The sequence below is a fragment of the Ptychodera flava genome, chromosome 7 (assembly GCF_041260155.1).
Source record: "Ptychodera flava strain L36383 chromosome 7, AS_Pfla_20210202, whole genome shotgun sequence".
Lineage (NCBI taxonomy): Eukaryota > Metazoa > Hemichordata > Enteropneusta > Ptychoderidae > Ptychodera > Ptychodera flava.
Genome location: NC_091934.1, coordinates 11,044,187 through 11,064,304, shown reverse-complemented (window position 1 = coordinate 11,064,304; position 20,118 = coordinate 11,044,187). Strand labels below are relative to the sequence as shown.

Sequence of the window (20,118 nt, the reverse complement as noted above, 5' to 3'; positions counted from 1 at the left end):
GAAACATCAAACATATATATATTGTATACCAAGTAATACGGTCGCTATACTAAGAAAACTGACTTGGTGACGTGTGAAAAATTTCTTTGAAAATTACTCAAAAACTTCATTCGCATGGCAAAATTTTGATGCTTTACAGTGGTGTACTGATCACTCCACAAACATATTCTCTACTAGTGGCGGCACCCAATACCAAGGAGCAACTTTCGGAGAAGGCACAGGACATATATGGCTGGATGATGTAGCTTGCTCTGGAGCTGAAAGCCATTTGAGTGACTGTGGTAATGCAGGTTGGGGTACTCACAACTGTCAGCACAGTGAAGATGTCGGCGTTGCCTGTCATGGCCCTCCACCTGAGAAAGGTGTTGATATTCGTCTAGTCGGCGGTGCAAATCAATATGAAGGCCGAGTTGAGATATTCTACTCAAATCAATGGGGTACTGTTTGTGATGGAAACTTTGATGATGCTGACGCATCTGTTGTCTGTGGACAACTGGAATACGGGTAGGAATTGTTTTAACAAACTATAAACAAAAAAACTAGCATGGCTGAGAGCGAGTAAGTACACAGATGTACAACTACAAAAACAAAATTCAAAATAGCTCAAAATGGTTTCTTTTCTGCTTTTATTTCAATTAATCTTATTTCGAAAAAGCCGTCTCCGATTAGCAAAAACGTAAAATGGCACTGTTTTATACAATTGCAGTGGAGGTTCCATGCGTACATCGTCTGTTTTTGGAGAAGGTTCAGGATCGATATGGTTGGACGGTCTTGGTTGCACTGGAAGTGAAAGTACATTGAGTGCCTGCAGCAACACAGGATGGTTTGCATACTCCTGTGTACATAGTCAAGATGTCGGTGTCGTCTGTCAAGGCCCACAGCCAGAAGGAGAAGATGTGATTCGTCTAATTGGCGGTTCTACCCACTATGAAGGTCGCGTCGAAGTGTTTTACTCAAATCGATGGGGTACTGTTTGTGATGATAGCTTTGAAGATATTGATGCTGCTGTGGTCTGTCGACAACTTGGATACAGGTATATTGAAGAATCATGCATTTAGGGAAATAGTGTTGGCTGTTTGCATAGACTGACGCTGCGACATTACCTTTGGAAATATGTTATATATGTCTTTAAAAGTCTGTGAATGTGAATCAATAATTGAAAGGAACGGGAACATCAAAAGATTAACCATTGCATTAGACATAACAGTCTGCTTCAAAACAATGTTATTTCCATGTGGTTGAAAAACAAAACAGCAAAAAAACCCGGCGAAAAAAACGACAGAACAAAAGCGCTCGACGAACCCAGACTTCAAAAAAGGTGGTACATATACTCAATCAAAGCGGTGAAACCATCGAGAAACCGAGTTTCAGGAAGCAAGAGGGACTCTCCGTACCAAGAGCAAAACTACCCAATGTATAACGTTTTAATTCTTATTGTTGTCTCGAAAAAATCAATTTCATAGTTTTTAAACCGAAAATAAATTCCAATATTATAATTTAGGTATTTTATTGATATTTCTCGTGACATTTATACATTCCTTTCCAACAGTGGTGGTAGCCAGTATCAAGCAGCACATTTTGGGGAAGGTACAGGGCAAATATGGCTTGACGATGTATCTTGTAGTGGAGGTGAAACTCGTCTAGATGAATGCGGTAATGCAGGTTTGGGTACTAACAACTGTCAACACAGTGAAGATGTCGGTGTCGCCTGTCATGGCCCTCCACCCGAGGGGGATGTCGAAATTCGCCTTGTGGGTGGTGCCAATCAATACGAAGGTCGCGTTGAGGTATTGTATTCAAACCAATGGGGTACTGTTTGTGGTGGAAACTTTGACAATGACGATGCCTCTGTTGTGTGTGGACAATTAGGATACGGGTAAGAATTGTTATTGATAAAATTGTTGCCAATATAAGAAAGTAATATAGCTAATTGCAATTTAGCGAACAGACGTACTACAACGTACACAATATTGAAAGAACCCTGAAGAGTTTCCTTTCTACTATTTCAATATATCTCATTTCGAAACTGAACTCTCAGATTGGTTTAAAGGTAACTCAAATGAAACTGTTATCACACTTGCAGTGGAGGTTCCATGCGTACATCGTCTGTTTTTGGAGAAGGGTCAGGACCAATATGGTTGAACGGCCTTGGTTGCACTGGAAGCGAAAGTGCGTTGAGTAACTGCAGTAACACAGGATGGTTTGAATACTCTTGTGAGCATGATCAAGATGTCGGCGTTGTTTGTGAAGGACCACCACAAGAAGGGGGAGATGCGATCCGCCTAGTGGGCGGTACCTCTAAGTATGAAGGCCGCGTCGAAGTATTTTACTCAAACCGATGGGGTACTGTTTGTGATGATAGCTTTGAAGATATTGATGCTGCTGTGGTCTGTCGGCAACTTGGATATAGGTATTTTGAAAATAAATATATTTCGGAAAATAATTTGTCACTTGTATGTATAGATTGAAGTTGAGAATTGAACATTTAACATAACAAGAAAGAATATTTTTGTTTCGGAAATGTCTTAGAAAATCTGTGAATGAGTACCAATAAGTAAAAGGAAAGGCACGTCAAAAACATTCACAATTAGGTTACATGTTAACACCTTCATTAATAAAGACTCTTCCGCCATGATTAAAGCCCCAATAACTGCTAATTTCATGCATTATTTTCATGATTTTATTTTCAAACTCAAGTTGGTTGATGGAAATATGCTAACTGAAGGACGTGTATTGAAGTATCACTGCTTGCTGATTTTGACCATACCTATACGTTTTTACAGGCTTAATAATAATAAACGGGTGCCGTACCCATAAAATGGCTCCCCCACGGGAAATTACAAAAAAAACAGTATTTCCTGAACATACACATCGTGATCATACCAGAAACAAGCATGATACCATTTACTTGAATGCACAACACACGATGGCCAACATTTTTTGTTGTAATCCTTATTTTATCTGTCATATGATTCGTTTTTGAAAATGGCGGGAAATTGACGTTAAAACCTCTGAATTTACATGCCACTTTTGACATTCATGACAGTGTTATACACTTTTTCAGTCTTTAATGGGTCCTATTCAAAGAAACCTCTTGGAAAACTAAGGATATTTTGAGATCGGTTTATTAAACATTCGCAGCTATTGGGGCTTTACTAGTGCAACGACCTTTGCAGTGCCCTGCGTCATCACTCGAAAGATATGAATGGCTTTTTTAAGAATGTTTCATTATCATTATTGTCTTTAGTGTCCATGAACAGGTCCCAAACACAAACGTCAGGAGAACTCCTTGTGATCTCTGATGTGATATGCTCTCTTTCCGTGGTCATTTAATGCGCGTGTTTTCGGGACAATCGACGAATGAAAGTGTATGTTCTAAACGTTGACTACGGGCACTCTGTTGATGTAAATTAATAGAATGAATTGAGTACCAATGATTCTGTTATAAACTAAGCTTATATAAACTTGATGTTGACAGATAACCGTTTAAGAACAATGGTAACAGAATGTCATTCATATTGAAATACCAACGATAGAACGTATTAAATAAGGTATATGAATATTAGATAGACATAAGGGAGAGACCATGTTATAGCTTTTTTCCGGGAGTTAATTCAAAAATGAAATCTACACGTTACAGTTGTTGATAATTTCAGTGATACTTCTTTACAGCATTTCAAAATTTATTCCTTAACTACAGTGGCGGCACTAAATATCATGCTGCACATTTTGGAGCAGGTACCGGAGAAATATGGCTGGACGATGTAGTTTGTGACGGAAGTGAATCTCGTTTAGGTGACTGCAGTAATGCAGGTTTGGGAATTAATAACTGTCAACACAGTGAAGATGTTGGCGTTTCCTGTCATGGCCCTCCACCCAAAGGAGATGTTGAAATTCAACTAGTAGGTGGTGCTAATCAATATGAAGGTCGAGTTGAAGTATTTTACTCAAACCATTGGGGTACTATTTGTGATGGAAGCTTCGATGATATTGATGCCTCTGTTGTGTGTGCACAATTAGGATACGGGTAAGAATTATTTTCAAGGGATTGTTGTCAAGACAATAAATACTAAGATGACTGAATGCATTACAGTAAGCAGATGTACAAGAAAGTACACGAATTGAAAATAACTGAAAATCAGGTTTTCTTTTCTCTTGTTACAATATTTCTGAGGTCAAAATCGTCCTCTCTGATGAGTAAAACGCTACTTAAGTGAAGCTGTTATCTGACTTGCAGTGGAGGTTCCATGCGTACATCGTCTGCGTTTGGAGAAGGGTCAGGACCAATATGGTTAAACGGCCTTGGTTGCACTGGGAGTGAAAGTAAAATAAGCGACTGCAGTAATACAGGCTGGTTTGACAACTCTTGTACACATAGCCAAGATGTTGGTGTCGTCTGTCAAGGCCCACGCCCAGAAGGAGGAGACGTTATCCGTCTAGTGGGCGGTACCTCAAAGTATGAAGGTCGCGTCGAAGTGTTTTACTCAAACCGATGGGGGACTGTTTGTGATGATAGCTTTGAAGATGTTGATGCAGCCGTGGTATGTCGAGAACTTGGATACAGGTATTCCATACTTTAAAAGTAATTCTTGTGAGGTAATGGCTGCTTTTTAAGCAGACAATGCTTATTGATTGATTGATTGATTGATTGATTGATTGATTGATTGATTGATTGATTGATTGATTGATTGATTGATTGATTGATTGATTGATTGATTGATTGATTGATTGATTGATTGATTGATTGATTGATTGATTGATTGATTGATTGATTGATTGATTGATTGATTGATTGATTGATTGATTGATTGATTGATTGATTGATTGATTTGATCCAAAGCGTACAAAACTATTGCATCTATCCTCATCGATCAATAAAATTGTGAGAGATACTGGATTGTGGGAAATTTCCATATAATCAGTGAAAATCTTCACCTGAATAACCAACAGACTATTTTAGCTTCAGTTGTGCACATATCCTGACTAGTTGTACTACTTAGAAATTTGCAAAATAATCAAATTGGTCGCGAGTATGGCGACCCAAGTGGCACTTTAAAAAATCCTACACCCCAAAAATATTTAAAATGCTTCTCTCCGTATACTCAATATTTCTGTATTTCTTGGTTCACAGCAAATCTTCCAATGTTCCCCTTGGTTGGCATATTCCAGCCACATTCACTGAATTTTATAATGCATTGCTCTGGTGCTCACCGTCGACCAAAACTTTTGTATTTTCAAACAGAATCATTTTCCTACAGCAAAACAACATTTTGAACACCGTCAGATTACAAAAAATGCCAGAAGGTATGGCCATATTGGGGTACTAAATGTTGTAAATTTACAAGCAAGGTATCCGCTGCTCTATGATGAGGGAGACACAAAGTAAACTTCAAGTGCCTTGTTCTGGGACATAATTGATGCAGCCATGTCAGTTCCAAGCACAATCCTATTGAGGGGATGCACTGCCACCAAACAGTGATTAAGTACAACAAATTACGCGCGATTCTACATTGATTTGTAGCATTCAAGTTTTCCTGTCTATAGACCTTTTCTGACAACATGCCATTAAATGTCTGAAATAACTTTAGTCATCACATTTATGTTTTAACAGTACTGTTAAATAACAGTAATAGTACTTTTATTGGGGTTATTTATTCCTTACCATTCAACATGGGTTCACCTTCCCGACTTCTGACTGAAAAAATCCTGCAAGCATGACATTCTCGAGAACTGACCACATGATTCGTTTGTACGAAAAATCTGAAAAATGGTTGTAATTTCTTATTGTTAATAATTGAATCTCAAATTGTCTTACAGAGGTGGTATCCCATATCAAGCTGCTCGATTTGGAGAAGGTACAGGACAGATATGGCTGGACGATGTAGCTTGTACTGGAGATGAAAGTCATTTGAGTAACTGTGGTAATGCAGGTTGGGGTACTCACAATTGTGGACACAATGAGGATGTTGGCGTTGCCTGTAAGGGTCTCACGCCAGAAGAGGGAGTTGAAATTCGCTTGGTAGGAGGTGCCAATCAATATGAAGGCCGCGTTGAAGTGTTTTACTCAAACCAATGGGGTACTGTTTGCAATGGAGGCTTTGATGATGTTGATGCAACTGTAGTGTGTGGACAATTAGGATACGGGTAATAATGCATATGCGTAAGAAAGATTTTAATAAAAGATGATATCAAACTTATCGATCACGACAATGTGATATAGAGGCATATACAGGCATATACATTAAGGTGGAATACTCCTCGAGGACAGATAAAACAAGTCGTTTCTAATCTTCCTCTTTTCGGGGGTGGCATTGTTAAGCTCGTGGAGTACGAAACATTTTCACATTCTTAGTTTTTCAAAAATCGAAAATGTAATTCTTTTTTCTACAGTTATTACATGAATGACTGCGATTTTGAAGTTCAAATATAGCCAAATATTTGGCGATTTGCTTCTCTAATTCCAAACTTTGTGCGGTAGCCCCTGATATTTATTTTTTATTTGATAAGAGAATGGCTTCAAACTTCATTGAGGAAAGTTTGAGCAAAAACTTAAGTCTTTCACTTTCGAAGCGTGTACTACCTTAAATTCAATAAAATTTTCAATATTTATTCTTTTGTTTAATATTTTCTATCATATTACTTATGATCAACATATCGTCTGCAGCTTCAGTGGCACGTAAGGTGTGACAATGACTATATCATTGGTTTTGCAGTGTAGGCTCCGTGATTACATCCTCTGACTTCGGAGAAGGTTCAGGACCGATATGGCTCAATGATGTGGCCTGTACTGGAAGTGAAAAGGATCTAAGTATCTGTGGTAATTCAGGCTGGAGTATATACAACTGTGACCATAGTCAAGACGTTGGTGTTGTTTGTCAAGGCCCACCGCCCAAAGGAGGTGCTGTCATCCGCCTAATTGATGGTTCTTCCCGGTATGAAGGTCGTGTGGAGGTATTTTACTCAAACCGATGGGGTACTGTTTGTGATGATAGCTTTGAAGACATTGATGCATCTGTAGTGTGCCGACAATTGGGATACAGGTATGAAATTGAATTTTCAAATCAACACTCCTGGGTAATAAATATCGTCTTTATGGACAGAAGGGACTAAGGAAACACATTACACATGTATATCACCACGGCATTCATAAGAATTTATCATCCTTTAATGGCTATAAATGTAAAACTTTCTACTTGTGCGCAAAACGACGTTCAGTGATATTCAGGATGACTGTCATGTTGTAATAAAAAACGCTTTCGCTTTTCGTAGTATTGAAATTTACATACATTATTCACTCTCAGTGGTGGTACCCGATACCAGGCAGCACATTTTGGAGAAGGTACAGGACAAATATGGCTAGATGATGTATCTTGTAATGGAGATGAAAATCACTTGGGTGCCTGCGGAAGTGCTGGTTGGGGCAAACACAACTGTGGACATAATGAAGATGTTGGGGTTTCCTGTCAAGCGCCCGTACCAATTCGATTGGTGGGTGGTTCCAACGAGTATGAAGGCCGTGTAGAAGTGTTTTACTCAAACCAGTGGGGTACTGTTTGTGATGATGACTTTGAAGATATTGATGCCACCGTGGTTTGTCGAGAGCTTGGTTACAGGTATCTACCTTTGTAATAAAAACAGCCATGTGAAACCATAATGCCTTGTCCCAGAAAGGGACACAGCAGAAGGAGAAATAACACCACAGCAGCACTGCTTACCACGACATCTTAATCATGCGAAAAGTGACACTTGTGTCACTTGAGATTTTTTGAATGAATGTGCCCATAATGTTGAATACTAATGTTGGTTTAGCCCTTCATGGGTCTTGATTGATTGAGCTTATGGCGTACTGTTTGCCCGTTCATCCGGAATCATTTCTCAGACCTGCCTTCGCCAATTTTATTCAACTTTGCCTCAATGGCAATTTGTTATAAGTATTATTATCAAGTCACTTTTGTTAGCAATAAGGAAGCCTTCAGGTACTATGAGGGGGTGGGCCGTGGGAAATTGAGGGTAGTTCACCATGTAAAATGTGATCCTCCCCCTGATGCCCCTTTCTAGAATGTGACCCTACAACCTCCAAAATTACAGGGGAAGGCTAGTGTTTTTGTGCAGTTGGTCGCAATTATTTTGCGCAAGCATTTTTTTGGAGGGTGGTGAAATTTCTTGTATGCCTTTGGGGAGAGTCACCATTTTTGGCAACTATTAGAAGCCAAGATGCGGCTGATTTAGTGCTTTGTCCATAAAAAAATATCAAATCATAATATTAATACATTGGAACCTATTAAGCCAACTAAAAATTATCCCTTAAAAAACTTAGCCTTATCTGTACTTTTATATATGTTTGATACTTTATGTAAATGTACTTTGCTTGAAGAGGGAAGGAAGTGGGAGGTAAAAAGTGCCTGTGAGTACAAGAAATTTTATTTATAGACGTTGGATAATTGATAAGAATTGGATGAATGAATTGACAAGAGTGTACTTGCTTAGAATAGGGTGGTTACAAGTGCAAGAAATTTGTACAAGATCCACTATACATGGGAGTCTATGAGGAAACTATGAACAATTTTGTCACTCAATTGTTGTCATCAGGAGAAATTTCGAAGACCTGCTTTGGCTGGGTTCGTTAAAACGTCTCATCAATGCCATGCATGATAACAAACAGGACGTGAATTTCTTATGCAAAATGATCCAGATAGTCTCCAGGTGGCCAATTCGTAGGAATTTGTAATGTCTGGAGCCTTCACACCGATGTCTCAAGGCTAATTTGGTCCCATTTGACACAACTGCAATGCACGAATGTCAATGCATTTTGCATAAAAATTTTAAATGCTGACCAGTGGACATTTTCGAAGTCCCGAGCAACCATACCGATTTCGTTTTATCTTGACATGAGTACAACACTCAGCTGCATAGACATGCCTATTTATAGTCTTTGTTTTCCTGTCCAATATGGCTACCCGAAAGCCATTTCAAATGACACTTTTAATGACAAGGAATTGTCACATAGATATGAAAAATTTTAATAAATTTCTTGGTAAAAAAGACATTGTGCCATATACAATATCCTTACACATATATGTCACTTCGTTCCAATATAATCGCAATCATACCAATCCATAATCCAATAACACTAGGTCAAAATTTGTAAGACAATATAGTTGCAAACATAGACACAAAACAGCACAGAACAGACAGTAATAGACGGTACACAAACAAAGTCATAATCATGAAAGAAAGATAAGATACGATTACAGATGGCAGTCTGACAGCCATTCTTTTGAGGATTAATCATGATCAGAACCACTTCACGTCAAATGTTTTTATTCAGAAATTGTACAAGTATAGTATACATCAGTTAGTTTGACAATAACAATAATGAATACCTTAGATCAACATTCTATGACAATTGATTTTAAAGTTTAGCTATAGGGTGTCAACATATACATTGCTCATATACACTCGTCTAAAGAATTTTTGAAAGACATTAATCCATATTTTGTCAACAACTTTAAATTCATGTGGAAAACCAGTGGGGACTCTATCATTAATGATGAATTACTCTTATTTACTCGTGATCGTGATTGAATAAGCTACATAAAATTCATAATATCGAAATGCGTATTATTTACTCTCAGGAGCGGCACTCAATATCAGGCTGCACATTTCGGAGAAGGGACAGGTCCAATATGGCTGGACGACGTAGCTTGTACTGGAGCTGAAAGTCGTTTAACGGCCTGTGGTAACAAAGGTTGGAATACTCACGATTGTAATCACAACGAAGATGTCGGCGTGTCCTGTCAGGCTCCGCTGGGAAAAGGTGCAATTCGCTTAGTAGGCGGTTCAAACCAATATGAAGGCCGCGTTGAAGTGTTTTACGCAAACCAGTGGGGTACTGTTTGCGATGATAAATTCGAAGACACTGACGCGACTGTGGTCTGTCGACAACTGGGGTACAGGTATCTAATTTTACTTGAAAATCAATGAATTTTTGAAGATGGTAAGATATGCTTGAAAAAGAAACGTCTGCGGTAGAAACGATTGTGATAGCAATTAACTTATAACAATATGCCTATGTTCCTACGTTTACGTCCGCACTTCTCCCTCCGACAGTTTTGTGAAAACGTCCAGACAATGAAAGTATTACAATAACGTTTTGTTGCATATCTATCTATTGGTGAAGGGCTTTACCTATCACTGCACTACCATAACGTATTCCCCTGCCTTTTTGCTCATCGCTTCTTATTTACATTAATGGTGTATTATTTTTTAACAGGGGCGGCACTCAATATCAAGCAGCACATTTTGGACAAGGCACAGGGCAAATATGGCTGGACGATGTAGCTTGTACTGGAGGTGAAAGTGGTTTGAGTGACTGCCGTACTTCAGGTTGGGGTATTCACAACTGTGGGCATGGTGAAGATGTTGGCGTATCATGTGAAGGTTTGTAACTGTCACCTCAAGCATTTTTTTCAGTGCGGGAAGTGATAGCACAGTCATTGACAAGGTGTTTCACCATTTGAGAGTGAAGACTTGTTACTACTGACAAGTGACAGGCAAAAATTAAGTAAACTTAATAACAGTTTACTCTGCTTTTCAAGGATTACTTAATTAATAGTTCACTTTCTTTCACTTATTCACACAAGTGAGCCACTGTCGTTCTTATATCTCTACTGTCTGTTTGTGAGTGCGTCTTTCCGTCTGTTGGTTTGATATATGGACTCAAGAACGTCATATTGAATTGGAATCAAACCTCCCACATAGCTATTGTTTTGGAATGGCAAGAACTGATTTGCTTTTTGTTGATGTGACTGTCATACGTTATACTAATTTGCATAACATTTTGTTTAAAAACCAGGTGTTTTCAGACTGACAGTATCATATCTTGTGAATTTTGCTACATGTGTTGATCAAGGAACAATATGGCAAATTTCAGGGCCATGAAGATATTTTATAACAATGACACTGCTCATTTGCATATTCAAAAGTTCCTGTATGGAATATATATATATATATATATATATATATATATATATATATATATATATATATATATATATATATATATATATATATATATATATTATATATATATTATATATATATATATATATATATATATATATATATATATATATATATATATATATATATATATATATATATATATATATATATATATATATATATATATAACCGTACTCTCTGTGCCCAAGTTCAGAGGTTGCCATAAAGCCATTATGGTGATAACCGGGAGGGCACATTGTATACATTTTGTGTGTGTATATATATATATATATATATATATATATATATATATATATATATATATATATATATATATATATATATATATATATATATATATATATATATCAATGTGTGTGTATTCACTAGACCGAAGTTGATACTTTGAAAATACTTTGATGTACAACATTACCAAAAGTTATTTAGCATTTTCACGTCAGATATTTGCAGATTTGTGAACTTTCCTAATTAGGGGAAATGACTGGAAGGACTTGACCAAAGGTTGATGGAATTGCTACATACATTGATGACATAATGATATTAAAGTTGCATATGTCTTTAATAATTTTTACGTCAACTTATTTGTAATTTGCTTATTCAATGAATTTTCTAATTTTGTGAAAGTTAATCGGCAGGACTAGTCCAAAGTTGAGAAAACTTACCAAGTTTATTAATGAGACAATGATGTTGTAGAAGTGAAAGATATTTTGAATTTCCATGTCAGCGAATTGACAATTTACCAAGTAGCTGTCAAATTAAACTTGAAGGATTCAACCAAAGTTTATGAAAGTTGCCTTCCATATTGAAATACAATGATAAAATAGAGAGGAAAAACATTTTGTATTTTCACTCAAGCAAACTGATGTTTTTCAAATTTTATGAACTTTCCCAATTTTTCATGATATACTCGAAGCAATCAACCAAATTTTATGAAACTCGAAAAAACCATCCAAATTTTATGAAACTTTTTGTATACATTAATCAGTGGTGAGAGAAATTTTGCATTTTATCTTCAGCTAACTATTGTTTTGTATATTTATTGAAGTTTTTCCGATATTCAGCTAAAAGGAATCGACCAAAGTTAATAAAACTTGAATTGCTAAGTATGTTGATTGTGCAATCATACAACAGAAGCGAAAGATATTTACTTTTGGGGTTAAGCTACAAAGTAATTTGTATACTTAATGAACTTTCGCAATTATGACCTTTAACTAAAACGACTTTACCAAGACTAAGGAAAGTATCGTGTATGTTGATGATACAATCATAGAACCTAAAGGGTCTATGATAGAATTATATAATAGTAGTGAATATTCATCGTTTATAGCTTACTATAAAATATCGTTCAATATAAAAATCAAGTAATTAGCTAAAATGAAAGTGCTAGATATCTTTCACAGCTTACCATGGTCCCTCCATATACAGTGCGCTGTTATAACATGATTGTATCATCACTTTCTGTAGCAATTGTAATTGCCTTTGGTCAAGTCCTTCAGGTTCTGTATGCAAAATACTTTACACTTTCACAGAATGCTAATCAATATATTCCATATTTAATGAGTTTTCACAATTAAAGTTGTTATAACACGCTGTCTCGCACATACATATCCAAGTGTTTAATAATGGCGGAAAACACCGATACTGAGCTGTCATGAAACAGAACAACAATGCTTATTTAGAATATATGTGATAGAATTATTACCACAGCATATCTGTAGCCTACTTTATCAGTCTGTGTAATTTCGTTCCTTTGAAGCTTTTCCTACTGGCTTTTACTGCAAGTAAATAAACTATCGTAATTTAGTACTTTTAAATCTCTCTCTCTCTCTCTCTCTCTCTCTCTCTCTCTCTCTCTCTCTCTCTCTCTCTCTCTCTCTCTCTCTCTCACACACACACACACACACACACACACACACACACACAAATACACACACACGTAAGGAAGTGCACAGTTCTATAGCTGTGCAGGCAAGGAAGAAAGGTTTGGGAGTTGGGTCTCCGTCTACCCTAACTGTATGTTATCAAGAGGGATCAATCCTAGTTCCGTATATGATATAAGAAATCAGTATTAAGTAATTAGATTGAAGAGCAGCAGACCGACGAGTAACGATAGCTTTGAGAGTAATAATATGTGCTTTTGATGGTGTGCATTTATGACATGTATACAATATACAATACCATACAATAATACTTTGGATTCGATAAATCTGTATTCAACGCCGAACTTTCATTATTTTAGGTATTCTCATGCTCATCAACATCATCGTTTTGTAATTGTTTTAAGAGGGACAGAAACTGTGTTTAATTAGCGAAACGTTCTATCTACAGCTCCACCCACTATGCTACCACCACTAAAAACTGAAGAGCCAACAACACGTGAGTCTATTTTTATTTGTTTCTCAAACTTCAGCATATTATTACAGTGCAATGCATATATATATACACATGTATGTATGTATGTATGTATGTATGTATGTATGTATGTATGTATGTATGTATGTATGTATGTATGTGTTTATCTGTTCACCTATCTGCGTGTCTCTGTATTCTATCTATCTATCTATCTGTCTATCTATCTATCTATCTACCTATCTATCTATCTATCTATCTATCTATCTATCTATCTACCTATCTATCTATCTGTCTATCTATTTGTCTACCTATCTATCTATCTGTCTATCTATCTATCTATTTATCTATCTACTACCTTCCGTTCACTCTGGGCATTTACGTTTTCTTGTTTTATATATCTCGTTGCACCGACGACAGCTGCACCGACGACAGCTGCACCAACGACTGATGCACCGACAACAGAGGCCCAAACAACAGAGGCACAAACAACACTCGCTCCAACCACTCTGTTAAGAACTTCCGCGCCCGAAGGTGAGTACCCCAAATCACATATTTGTATTTCGTGTTTCAACGAAGACAATAACTTTTCTTCCTCTCTGTCGGCTGAAATCATTGTTCATTAAAGTAATATATCAGATACAGAAAAATACACAATATATCATAGCAAAATAAACACCATAATCTTATAGTGTCTCTTGTATGCCTCAATCGTCCCGTTTGCGCTTGTGACTGAATCACGCGTGGCGACGTGGCTAGTGCAGGACAATGACTTGAAAAATGTTATTAGGGAGAAACTTCTGATGTTTCCTCGAGAGTCAATCTAATAATTCTCACATTTGCCTTTGGGCCGTAACCGTTTCAGCAAATGATCGCCAGTGCACTAGAGCCTCTTTAGCTGTACTTTTTCATATTAACTTACCAATACAAACCATCAAATCTTGTGAGAGATGTTTTGGATTTTTGTTATTCAGCTTATGCCATATTGTCTTTGAAAATACCGGTATTCTAATCCCTAGTGCTGAATTTGGTCCATTAAATTCACGCGATTTAAAAGTATACATATGCCACTGCCAAAATTAAGTTCCAGCTCAAAAATAAGTGTTGTTGTTAAAATTTAAGTTGTACATTTGTCACCAATGCTTGAAAAACGTTCCCTGGTCGCACTTCGGTGGGCAGTTTTACATAAAGTTGCGTTTTATTTTAAAAAATGTTATCGAAAAACAAATGCAAAAAAATACAGCTTATTTGGCTTAAGCAACATTAAGTATGGGTCTTAGATTGGTTAACTGGTCGCTTGACCATGCTCTGTTTTATTGTTACGCTCATAGAACAAATAGGTTTTCGTTTGATGTTTTATTTCGCAGTCATTTCGTGGTTCACCGAGTGACGAAGTAAAACACTACATATTTCACTGAAATTTAATTTGTTTAATTTATGCAAAGATTTTTGGCAAGTCTACGTATACTATAGCGTTTGAATTATTTTCCCTTTTAATTGATTGATTTGATATTTCGAAGTGATGTGTAATGTATTATGCTATATCATACGTTTTCTTTCTCTTTTTTTTTATTCAGCTACTGTTATCCCAACTTTGGCAGGTGAGAATACCTTTTGCATTATTTTAGTTCTTTTCATAATAGTAGTCGCAGTAATAAGTAGTACACTATACTCTTTATGTTTTACACAACTGCTATATGCGGTGTTGGTCACGTGCAGACTGTGGACAGGACAATGCACAAAACTGATGTAAGCATTCACAAATCCATTTGAAGGAGGCTTTTAATCAAAGCTCTATGGCAGAAATGGAACAAAGTTTAAGGCAAGGTGCTACAAAAATTCAAGCTAAAATTCGAAAAAGTTTGGCAAGTTGCCTAATATAGAGTATTGGAATCTCTATGTAATCAGTTATGCGACTTTTGCGTTGTAACTATGAATAAGAGAGCGTTCGAGATTAGATGTTTTAAATCTTGCCAGTGCCGTGTCATTAGGTAACCAATATCGCTGTCCACAAGAATTGCTGATATTGCATAGTTTGCGATCATTAACATTTAGAGATGTATATTTGGAAGGTCTTTATAGACTTGATTAGATATTTAACATCCATTGAAAATACAACGATCCAATAGTGTTGGAGGACATTTATCAACTTCATGTAATTTATCTTCTAATTTGCATATTTAATTATATTTACAATGGTTATCATGTATAAAAAGTTAGCGCATCAAATTTTATGAAATTTGGAACAGCTATGGCTCGTAACAACATGTGGGGAACTAAAATACATCGCAGCGTAACGTAAAAGTGTTCATAATAATATTCTCCGAAGGGATTTGCATCACCCATCGGTAAATCTGTTCAGAAAGCTTGTAACTCATAAACACGGGGAATGAAACACAGTTTTGTGGACGGGTTTTGTCTCCTCAAAAAGGTGTGTTTTATTCCAAAGTGAGGTCAAGCCATGTTATGCCATAGCTCGACCTCACCATCGCCTAATTGTGACATTGTAAATGTAGTCACTGGGCTAGAATGCCTTCTCCCTGCCTATAATGGCACTCTAATATATGTATGCATCGGGAAAATTGAAACTAAGTTCATAAATCATAATGATTTATGAACATCACAATATGATTTGCTGAAGTCTGATCTACAACATTTCATCTTGTAGCTGTACGATTATATTAAAACTTTGCTTTTTAATTCGAATTTCAGCCTGTGAGTATCCAGTGGTCCTGCACAATGTTGCAAAAAACAAACCAGCCACTCAGAGTTCTACCAAGCCCATGATAGATGGAGGACCTATGAAGGCTGTCGATGGAAACAAGAACAGTAACTTGAAAGCAGGTGGATCTTGTACTTGGACGAATAAGGAATATCAGCCTTACTGGAAAGTTGATTTGGGACGGGCATACAACATATACGAGGTTGTTATCACTAATCGACAAGATTGCTGCTGTGAGTTAAATTGTCTTTAATGCACTAGATTAGCATCATTGAACAAAATGCATCTTAAATCTCAATCCTTCGCATCCTTTTAGATAGTCTACTGTTTGATTTGAACATTGCGACACCTGTCGCTTCACAGCACATCTTCAGATACTGACAGAAGATACCAGATATACACTACAAAGGTAGAAATAGAAATGACAAATCAAAGCTGTCACTTTTCAGCTATTTCCTGCATCATTACTGTTTGATAGGGTGAAACAATGCAACTTTTGTCAAGTATAGGTTACCATTTTCGAACGTGCAATCCATAACTTTACCTATACCTGCATATTACTGCTTAACAACTGCACCTAAAAATAACTGGAAGTGTTCCGCGTACGAAGCAGTAAGAAGAGGTTGGAATCCATGTTTCTGTTAATTCAGTATTATGTAAGAAACATAACTGATTAAACCGTATAAACAGACTGTTCAAACTAAAACCAATACTAAATTTGTTATTTCAATATTTTCATCGCAAGAAGACTTGTTTCTTTGTTTGTTCAGTTGTTTGCTCGTTTTCCTATTTAAGAATGATATGACTTTCCATATTAATATATTGAAATTCACGTGTTTTTTTAAATTTTGAATCAAAATTTATATAGCGAGTCACAAAGCAAGCTCTTTACTAAAACCAGATCGTGTCATTGTTATTATACCGTGGGATAAAAGCTGAAAGATGTTCCGAGGGTCTGTAACAAAATCATTTCGTGCAGTGAGTTTCAGTCAGACTTTTGTTATTTTTTTACATATCATAACTGCTGACAAACAAGGTCTCTTGTCCAAAGAGAATAAATATGAGAGAATCAGATAGCTGAAATTTTGCTAATTTTAGGCACATCGCGACAATTTTACTCACTCCTGTCTGTTTGAACTTTGGATGACTTTTCAATTCTGCAAATATTACTTTTTAAGCTTTTAAAACGGGATGAATCGGCATAGCATAACAGGTATTGAGTTAACATATTCCAATGATGGTTGTTGCTTTCTAGAATTTGAACGTTATCGCCAACTAACGTTTCTCTGCAGTTAATAATGTATTTATAGAGATCTGACAGAAATATCCGATACAGACATTTTAAAACAAATCTCATCTAAATAACGTGGCCACTGAGTCGATGACGTGGCTGCAGTGTTTTTCTTATACATCTTAATAACAAGCTAAGATTTTCCCCTGAAAGAGATGCACTCTGGGATATATATGCGTCAACAGTTTCTACGGCTGCGCTATAGTGTCTTACTAATTCCGTGCCACCACCTACAGCACTAAGGAAGATGGCGCAGCATAGGTCAACGATTGTCATGAAAATAGCATATTTTGTCTAGGCTTATTCTGACTCGATTAGCAAAACAAGAATAATTTATCAATTCATTAATTTATTTATTTATTATTAATTTATTACTTTATGTATTTATTTAGAATTCCACCACAGATATGATACTGTTTCAAACCATATACATCCACGCTAACAGGGGGGATTTTAGTAAAAACATAATATACGGTTTAATACAAGACAAGAAAGCCATGTAAACAAATGACACGCAACCAGGACAAAACATAAAATCAAACAAACTCTTCCAGCTCTTCTTTAAAATTAGCAGACATTGATAAAATCTATTATATAGCCTTGGAATGTGATTAAAAAGTGAACTGCTGGTAAATTAACTTTACCACCAGGTTCGTGAAATGTTCCTTTCTGTCTGGTAGATCGACCGGGAATGTGTAAATTGAAAATCGGTAGGTAATCAAGAAGGGCATTAGTTGGTCTGTGTAAAAGACATGGTCAAAATATGAGCGTATTTTAGACAGCATTGATGAATTAAATTTAACACACAGTTCATCATATGAATAATCATCAAATCTTACTGTTACAACATTACACGAATATTTTGCAAGATTACGCTGAACAGCTTCTAACTTTTCTTAGTGTACTTTGTCAACTGTTCCACACAACTGAGTCATAATCACGTTCTGACAAACGTTTCATAAACCATGAGCAGGGCATCCACTGACAACCTTTTCCCCAACCTTCTGACATGCCAAGTACAGTCTTCGAGCATCTGTAGTATTATTAAATGGAACGACATGGGTTGTAAAAGTTGACTTGGTGTCTTGTGTCCAACCTACGTAGTTTTTAATAACTGACATTATTAAATCATTGAAAGTCTCTAAACATCATCGACATTAAAAAATATTGGAAATTGGTCCAAGCTGAAAGAATAGCTGCAAGATCGAATTTTTGATTTTCCCAGTTGCCTTTCTTAAAGTTGTACATCTTTCTCTGTGAAATGGTAACTTATACAGGTTTTATTATGCCTTGCAATGATACAGACATGTATTGATGATCAGATGTTATGATGTTTTCTCCAACCTCAACGCTTACTTTGTTAATGTTTGACAGACACAGGTCAAGAAAGTTGTTCTCCCTTGTTGGCAATAAACAGTACTGATCGATACTGAAGTTTTAAAATACTTCATCCAAAAAGAAGTTGCTACTATCATTTGGCGTCTACACACATGTTCTGATGTGATTCTCATGTAATATTTGGCATGTTGAAATCTCAAACAACAAAAGCCATATATTGGAGACCAGGTTTTTGCACATTTGGTAACGATAACACTGTACTAGTTCAGAAAATGCTCAGTCAAAGACGGTGATTTCCTATATACATGTACATTAATCTGAACATTTATTGATTTTTTCAGCTTTTCGTCTTAAGAATGCCCAGGTCCGTGTTGGCGACAGTGTAATCACCGAAGACAACCCTGTGTGTGGGATGATGGTGATTGGGAAAATGTCCAGGGAGGAAACCATCACTATAAGATGTGGTTGTGAGACACCGATGAGAGGGCGCTATGTATCAGTACAGCTCATGGAAAAGGAGCAGGTGTTGCATTTATGTGAAGTGGAAGTCATGGCCGCTATAGGCTATTAAAGGAACGAATGGTACAAAATATAGAAAAGCATCTTTCTGTCCCTAGATTTCACTATTTACTTCTTTAAATATTTACTTCTGTGACAATCATCGATTGATCCGCATTGTTGGAACCAAAAAAAAAGAACTTTGATGGTAATGGAGCTTTGCTTTTAAGCCATTCACAGAGTGTAACAATCGATGTTTTGTTGTCTTCTTGAAAATAAATCGTCGTTAACGAAAAATTTATCAAACGTAACTCCTTTTTAATAAACAAGATCCGACTGTTTTATTGCCTGTCCATCCTTTTACCTCTCGCTGTACTGACGATTGCACTATATCAATGCCCAGTGCCCGAGTGTGTGCGTAAAACTGTCCATAAAACAGGGTTACTCACAAACTGGTCTTAAAACTGTAAGATTTCTTTAAGGTAGCGGTAAAGGCTATTTTTGCACCAATTCTTTTCTCAGAGTTAATGTCAAGTTTCAAGTGTTAGAATCAAGATATTTAGTTCAAATTTTCAGGATAACTCCCTTAGTTAATACTTTCTCCAAAGAATATAAAAATTGTATATTTGTAGCCATGATTTTGAAATATGACACCAATCAATATTAAAATTAATTTTTCATATTTTTTTACATCTTTGAATTTAATAATAAATTAATATTACCAAATTAGTTATAAATATGTTGACACTATTAATTGTAAGATTTGTACGGCAGGATTTGTAAATAAAATTTGTTTTTATGATTTTACATGGGTTTACATATCAAAAAATTATTAAAAATTCTTTCAAATTTCAAAATATGATTTTTCAAAAAGTACTTCAAATACAGGAAAATT

The 20,118-nt window shown here is 36.2% G+C and overlaps 1 protein-coding gene across 2 annotated transcripts in view; it reads left to right on the top strand.

The window, feature by feature from the left end:
- LOC139136777 (scavenger receptor cysteine-rich domain-containing protein DMBT1-like) overlaps window positions 1-19,455 on the top strand; it is a 34,953-nt gene extending 15,498 nt beyond the window's left edge. Inside the window, exons 4-19 of one of the 2 annotated variants that reach the window (XM_070704604.1) lie at window positions 178-504; window positions 707-1,033; window positions 1,550-1,876; window positions 2,084-2,410; window positions 3,701-4,027; window positions 4,238-4,564; window positions 5,818-6,144; window positions 6,714-7,040; window positions 7,302-7,613; window positions 9,636-9,956; window positions 10,274-10,440; window positions 13,354-13,401; window positions 13,795-13,908; window positions 14,952-14,975; window positions 16,087-16,329; window positions 19,067-19,455. In XM_070704604.1, coding sequence (XP_070560705.1) covers window positions 178-504; window positions 707-1,033; window positions 1,550-1,876; window positions 2,084-2,410; window positions 3,701-4,027; window positions 4,238-4,564; window positions 5,818-6,144; window positions 6,714-7,040; window positions 7,302-7,613; window positions 9,636-9,956; window positions 10,274-10,440; window positions 13,354-13,401; window positions 13,795-13,908; window positions 14,952-14,975; window positions 16,087-16,329; window positions 19,067-19,296 — 4,075 coding nt within the window. In that variant the 3' untranslated portion in view covers window positions 19,297-19,455. The remainder of the gene's footprint in view (window positions 1-177; window positions 505-706; window positions 1,034-1,549; window positions 1,877-2,083; window positions 2,411-3,700; window positions 4,028-4,237; window positions 4,565-5,817; window positions 6,145-6,713; window positions 7,041-7,301; window positions 7,614-9,635; window positions 9,957-10,273; window positions 10,441-13,353; window positions 13,402-13,794; window positions 13,909-14,951; window positions 14,976-16,086; window positions 16,330-19,066) is intronic. The other variant, XM_070704606.1, reaches the window with a different exon arrangement.
- The last annotated feature ends 663 nt before the right edge of the window (window positions 19,456-20,118 follow it).